This window comes from Tiliqua scincoides, chromosome 5 (assembly GCF_035046505.1).
Source record: "Tiliqua scincoides isolate rTilSci1 chromosome 5, rTilSci1.hap2, whole genome shotgun sequence".
NCBI classification, from domain to species: domain Eukaryota; kingdom Metazoa; phylum Chordata; class Lepidosauria; order Squamata; family Scincidae; genus Tiliqua; species Tiliqua scincoides.
Genome location: NC_089825.1, coordinates 14,392,393 through 14,399,558, shown reverse-complemented (window position 1 = coordinate 14,399,558; position 7,166 = coordinate 14,392,393). Strand labels below are relative to the sequence as shown.

Here is a 7,166-nt window from a genome sequence, read left to right as displayed (position 1 = left end):
GATACCAGAGTCTTTCGAGACTGAAGGTTGCCAACTAGTCATTGCATATGAGATAAATGTTGACCTCTGAGGTACAAAATGGTGCCCACTGAGGTAAAAAACAGAGCCAATGTTTGTGATTGTTGGGCAGGCTGTGGGCGCGCTCATGGAGAGTCCTGCCTGATCCCCCCCCCAATCGTGCCTGGCGGTCCAGCGGTTGGCCTCTGTTTCTCAAACCTGATGCCACCTCAGAGAGGCGCGGAAAAACAGCCCATGCTTGTGAGCGTTGGGCAGGCTCTGGCATGCTAATAGAGAGTCCTGCCTGATTGGCCCTGACACTGCAAGAGTGCCTGGTGATTGAGGGGTCTGCCGCTGACCCCCAAACCTGCCGCCACCCTGATGAGAGTGATCTGGGAGGCTCTGCTGCCAGGGATGGAACCCAAAGGGTCTCTGCATGCAAAACAAATGCTTTAGCACCGAGCCCACCTGTGAGAGCCCACCGCCAGGCAGGCAGTGTGAGAGCCCAATTCTAGGCATGTCTACTCAGAGGTAATGGGGCTTACTCCCAGGAAAGTGTGGACAGGATTGCAGCCTGAGAGCCCAATCCTAGGTACGTCTACTCAAAGGTCAAAGGTAAGTCCTCTTAGAGTCAATGGGGCTTACTCCCAGGAAGTGTGGAGGGAGCCCAATCCTTGGCATGCCTACTCAGAGGTAAGTCCTCTTGGAGTCAGTGTGGCTTACTCCCAGGAAAGTGTGGACAGGATTGCAGCCTGAGAGCCCAGTCCTAGGCATGTCTACTCAAAGGTAAGTCCTCTTGGAGTCAGCGGGGCTTCCTCCCAGGAAAGTGCGGACAGGACTGGGCTGCGAGTCTGCAGCAGAGCGGGGGGAGGCTGCTGCCGCCGGGCGCTGCTTCTCCGCCAGCCTCCCAACCCTGTTTCCTTCCAGGGCGGCAGCAGGAAGAGGAGGCGCCGCCGCCGCCGCCGCCTCCTCCTCCTCCTCCCAGGCAGCGCTGCAAGGGGCGCTGGAGTCCCCGCTCGCACCTCGCCCGCGCAGCCGGGTGCCCTCTTCGGCCCGGCCGCAGCAGGGGCGGCCCGCTCCCACCCACTTGAACCGGAACCGCTCCTGCGAGGGCCGCCTCGGGTGCTGCTCGCTGGGGCAGAGGCTGCGGTGCCGCCGCCTCCTCCTCCTCCTGGGCGCGGGGCGATGGGGCTGCAGCAGGGGCGTTGCAGAGCTGCGTGCCCGGGCAGCAGCGCCAGCCGCAGCCGGGGGATGAGCGAGCCGCGCGGGGGCTTGCAGGAGCAGCTGGGCAGCGGAGGGGCAGCCGGCGAGCGGGCGTAACCGCCGCCCAGCCAGCCAGCCCAGCCCTCCTCCGTGCGCGTCGTTCCCGGCCGGCGATGGCTCCCCTCCGCCTGCGCTGGTGACTGCTGCAGCCGCCCCCCGCCCGGCGATGGGGAACACGACCTCCTGCTGCGTGTCGTCCAGCCCCAAGCTGCGCAGGAATGCCCACTCCCGGCTGGAGTCCTACCGCCCCGACGCCGAGCTCAGCAGGGACGACACCGGCTGCAACCTGCAGCACATCAGCGACCGCGAGAACCTTGAGGGTGAGCGGGGGAGGCGTCGGAACGGGGCCCTTGGCTCGGTTAGGAGCCCAGTCCTGGCATGCCTAAGTCCCATTAGAGTCCATGGGCTTACTCCCAAGTAAGGTGGATAGGACTACACCCTTGGAGCCCATGACTACTCAGAAGTAAGTTCCATTGGAGTCATTGGGGCTTACTTCCAGGTATGTGTGGGTAGGGCTGCACCCTTAGACCTCAAGTCTATGCATGACTACTCAGAAGCAAGTCCTATTAGAGCCAATGGGGCTTACTCCCAGGTATGTGTGGACAGGACTTGTACCCTTAGAGCCCATGCATGTCTAAGTAAGTGCCATTATGGTCAATGAGGCTTACTCCTAGGTAAGTGTGGGTAGGATTGTAGCCTAAAGCCTTCTGAGCATGTTTGCTGGGAAGCCTACCTGGGCTTCCTGGCTGGGTCTTTTCCCTTAGTGCCTTGATAGGGCTGTAGCCAGAGTGTGGCAGAAGGATGTGGAGTGGCAAGAATGCCTCTGAGCATGTGTGGGGTGTGTGTTTTAGTGTCCACACCTTGGACCGGCCCCGCCTTTGAGGCCTAGGGAAGAGGCCTGCGTCATCTGGCTGCTTTTCAGCTTCCATTAGAAGTAAAACATAAAAATAATAATAAAAGAACGATGGAGTCACAAGAGTGCATCTGAGCATGTGGAGCGTGTGTGTTTTGGTGTCCGCATGCCTTGGGCTAGCCCCGTCTTTGAGACGCAGGGACGAGGCCTGCATCAGTTGGCCACTTTTCAGCTTCCGTTAAAGTAAAACACAATAATAATAATAATAATAAAGGATTCACCTTTGGCTTAGTTGAGTCTCAGAGCTTGGGCCACCACCCTCATCTTCTTGGGGACTTTGTCCAGAAGTACATTTTGGTGCCCTTCCACCATGTGTCCCTCTGACTTGATCAGAGGTTGCCATGGAGGCCCAGGGCCTTTTCTTGCTTTCAGGCCTGCCCAGCCAGGAGTTTGCCACCATATGAAACCAAGGCCACCCTTTCACTTTGAGAGCTAGTGGGTTTGTGGCTCTGTTTCCTCTGAGCTGGAAACGTGATTGGCTTCATCCTTAGTTGTGAGTTGTATGGTGGAGCACTGGCTGGGCGAGTAGACTTTCTGAGGCAGTTGCCATCTAGCAGAGCCTATTTATCCTGGGCTTCAACTCTGTAGCACAGTGATTTTCAATTGATGTGCCACAGTGCACTGGCATGCTGCAGGTGTGTCGTGGGAGAAGGGTAGTGAATTAATAGGGCCATTGGCAGTGTGTCTTGTCAATTCTGATGCTGTGCCCTGACAAAAAGAATGATGGAGTCACAAGAGTGCCTCTGAGCATGTGTTTTAGTGCCTTGTCAGTGTGCTGTGAGGTGAAAAAGCCTGAAAATCATTGCTGTAATATGTCAGTCCTACCCTGCTTCATAAAAAGATAAAAATACTATCTTTATACTCATGGCTGCTTAAGGAGTCAAGGGAAGCATCTTCTTTCCCACATAGGCCAAAGGGGAAGAGAAATCTTTTCCAGTATGTGGTTAAGTGGATGGTTATTAGTGGGATTAGACACCCCACAGAAGCACTCCCTGCATACTTGCCTTTCTGTTAGAGAGGGATTCCCCATTCCCAGTAGAATACTTCCTCTCTTAATAGAGTAAGGGAAGGTCTTGCTCTCTGCAGTTCATAAGGAGACACAGTTTAGTATGTGTGCTTTACATGGTGGTAGGAGATGAAGATGAGAGGAATGTTCCTCTTTTGTAGTCTCAAGAGTGGTTCAGCCTTTGTTTTTCTCAAAGAGAACTCCTACATACCTCAGCCAGGTGTTCTACCTGGATGTGGCAATATGCAAAAATAGTTGTTAACCTCCTGCTCTGAGCTCACATACAGGTAACACCAGTGCTATTCTGCTGTAGGAGCTGATGACACTGATGTCCACCTGAAATTCCTGTTTGTGCAGATGCACATATTAAGTGTTTAGATGTTAGCACATCCATGTGGAAGGCCACCTTCCGGGGGTGATCTTGAACACTTTTCCCAAAGAGCTTTTTGGAGGTCACTCTGTTGGGCTATGGAGATGACCACACATACTTAAGAGGGGAAGGCCTCCTCCAGCAATTCCTTGTCTCTGCAAATCATTCACTTTCTTTTTATTCCCAGGCAACAATATTTCTCACAGTCTTGAGTTATGGGGCTTATTCTAACATGAAAATCTAGCTTCTTCTCTTTTTATAATGTGTATATCTGTGGAGTATCTGTATATGATAGAGTCCTTCACTTTTTACAGGTCCCTCTTTTTGTCAGTTCCTTAGCATACTGATATTTGACTTAAATTAAGAATTTATTTCAGATTCAGAAACAACTGATGGTCTGTAAGAGATCTGATTGTTATCATGGAATAATTGTTGTCATGTTAACAGTACAGAACAAAATCTTCCTTACCATAACACTTTGTTAGCAACTTTAGAAAGTCATAGATAATGAGTTGTGTTTCTAGGCTCCGTGGCTCCCAGAGCTGAGAGATGTCATGAAGCCACATTGCACCCCCTGCGCCTATGCTGTCAGCCCCCCCCCAGGTGTGTGTTTAGCCTTTGCAACTGAAAATGGCTCCATTTGGAGCTGTATTATTAATATTAATATTAATATTAATATTAATATTAATATTAATATTAATATTAATATTAACAGTATTTATATACCGCTTTTCAACTAAAAGTTCACAAAGTGGTTTACAGAGAAAAATCAAATAACTAAATGGCTCCCTGTCCCAAAAGGGCTCACAATCTAAAAATGCAAAAGAATACCAGCAGACAGCCACCAGAACAGACACTGCTGGGGTGAGATGGGCCAGTTACTCTCCTCCTGCTAAAAAAAGGAGCACCCACTTGAAAAAGTGCCTCTTACCCAATTAGCAGGGGTTCGAAGCAGGGGTATGAAGACGAATGGTGGCAGGAGGGCCAATTTTGTGGCATTTGTAGTGTGAGCAAGTTCAAGTGTGGTCACCTCCCCTCAGTGGAGCTGGCGGAAAACCACCACCCTGCCGCGAGGCGCAATATACTCCCCTGGCCCCACCTCAGCTATGCCACTCTGATAGGTTTCTCCTGTGAACATTCTGATGCCTTCTGTAATACCAGTTGACAAGACACTAGTGTAATTATATTTATGTTGGAGAGTTCTTTGAAAACTGGAGTTAATCTTGACCCGGCTGTTATGTCAAGTGCTTGTTTTTTGCACTAGCTAGTCGGAAAATTCAGTCCATTCTTTTTAAAAGCATTTCAAAGTGTGTATCTAATACAAATTGTTGCTGAAGTATACCAGAATGAAGCAGCCATCTTTATCGTATGTTATGTTTTATTTTAACATTTTTCCTTATGTGATTATGGAAATACTGAGTGCATTTGTGTTTCTAAATAGTACTGTATATAGCAGGGGTCTCCAAACATTTTGGACAGGGGGCTGCATCAAATATCTGGCATGGTGTGGAGGGCTGGGAAAAAAATTTAAATGTAAAATTTCAATAAATAAATTAGAGAGGGAACATAGATGAGCGACTAAAAGAATGAATGGGCTCATTTATTCAACCTTTCTGGCCCTCAGAAGACCCTCCAGACACAATCAGAGCACAATTCTGGTCATGTTCAGCTGAGTGGGCCAGAGGCTTTCAGAAGACAAGAGGTTGGCCACGGGCTGGAAAGAGGCGGGCTGTGGGCCGCATCTGGCCCCCGGGCCGGGATTTGGAGATCCCTGGTATATATAGACATTAGATAAAGCTTTTTGCTTTTTAATTCTGATTAGTTTTTATAAAAGTAATACTTTTTGGAATTGAGACTTCTGTTTTTAGTAGCCTTTAGGAAAAAATTGTGGTAATACAGCAAGCACATCTAGATTTTGAGGAATATCCATGTCCATGTTGGCAACCTTCAGTCTCGAAAGACTGTGGTATCGCGCTCTGAAAGGTGGTTCTGGAACAGAGTCTAGTGTGGCTGAAAAGGCCGATTCAGGAGTGGCAGTCCCTTCCACACCGGAAGCAAGTGCAGTCTGTCCCTGGTCTGTCTCCCTGGCTATGGGCCTTCCTTCTTTGCCTCTTTGCCTCAGCCTGTTAGCCAAGTGTCTCCTCAAACTGGGAAAGGCCATGCTGCACAGCCTGAATGAACCAATAGTTGACCTTGGAGAAATTAATTCTTATGTTGCAACATCAGAGATATCTAAATTAGCAGTGAGTTCATCTTTAGATATTTTTCCATTACTGTGTCATAGCTATGTTTATATTGATATGTTCAGGGATTTGAAATGTGTATTTATTCTGGATCTATATGCAGTGAAGTGACAGTTCTGAAATTTGTGTGAATCTTGTCTTGTAAAATAACTTACGCAAGTTCCATTTACTATCTTATTAAAAGCATATACATAGTAGCCTGTTAAAAGGACACATCTGTAACATTTCCCCAAATGCAGTCACATACCGTGGTAGCATCAAGTCTAATATATTAATAATAAAATGAATGGGGACCCACCTGAAATTGGCTTGCAACCCACAGCTTGAGAAACACTGTTCTAGATTGTTTCTGTGCGAGATTATTCACCCCAGTGGACAAGCAATGTAAAATTTAAAAAAAAAGTGGAAAAAACAGATAGAAAGCAATGTTGATTTTTGTTTCACTTGAATGGCACAATATCACAGGAAGATTTCCTGGTTATGTAATAAGGTTTTAAAGATGTCACTGTTTCTTTTGTTTTGCTAATGCAGTGCATTTTTTCAGTATATCTGGTACAAATAGACTTGTTTGGGTACAGCACCAAAATGCTTGATGATTGTAAAATAAACTGAAAGAAAAGTTAATCTTTGATTGTGAAACAGGTATTTGAAGTGTGTACTGCTGAGCATCTGTTGTTCTGAGAACCATTGGCTATTCCCTGGTTTGGGGATGAAAGACTGGTAATAGAATACAGTAACATAATTCCTCTTCTTTAGACAGTCACTTGAAAGGATTGTTGAGGGATGGGGAATGTTCTATATTGCAATTGTTAGATTTCCTTAAGAGGAGCTGAATCATAGCATAGATTCCTACACAATCCCATAAAGGAGGAATTTGTCAAACAGTGTCTGAGAGTGATAGACTGCTTGACTAGAGCAGTCCAAGTTCAGGAAATGGAAAATTTACTACATTTTCTCTCTTACACTGAAGTGATGCTTCCCATAATTAAGACCTGTAGTGTTGAGTCTAACGAATGGTTGTGCTGGACAAATGCAAGCATGCTATGCCTTTTGCTAATGGCCACTATTATATAAATTCCCTTAATTAGGGGATGAATGCTTTTAAAAACTGACTAAAGCATCCTCTGATCCTTCAGAATGCTTTCACTGCATGATCCTATCAGTTGCAGCACTGGTAAATTAGCATTTAAGGTCAGAAACAGTGATTCCTGCACTACTGTGATGTCATTACCTGTGGTGCTAACACTGATATCAGAAGTGTATCCAGGAAGTTGTAACCATAAGCAGTGCCAGATGTGTTGCTTGTGGTGTCAGCTGGAAACCTTTCTTAGCACTAGAATTTGAACTTTCAGATTCCTTCTCCTTCACTCTGTT

At 47.4% G+C, this 7,166-nt stretch overlaps 1 protein-coding gene across 2 annotated transcripts in view; it reads left to right on the top strand.

Moving 5' to 3' along the window:
* The first annotated feature begins 989 nt into the window (after positions 1 to 989).
* CCNY (cyclin Y) overlaps positions 990 to 7,166 on the top strand; it is a 105,356-nt gene continuing 99,179 nt past the window's right edge. For both annotated transcript variants that reach the window (XM_066628646.1, XM_066628647.1), the window contains exon 1: positions 990 to 1,580. In XM_066628646.1, the coding sequence (XP_066484743.1) occupies positions 1,427 to 1,580 (154 nt within the window). In that variant the 5' untranslated portion in view covers positions 990 to 1,426. The remainder of the gene's footprint in view (positions 1,581 to 7,166) is intronic.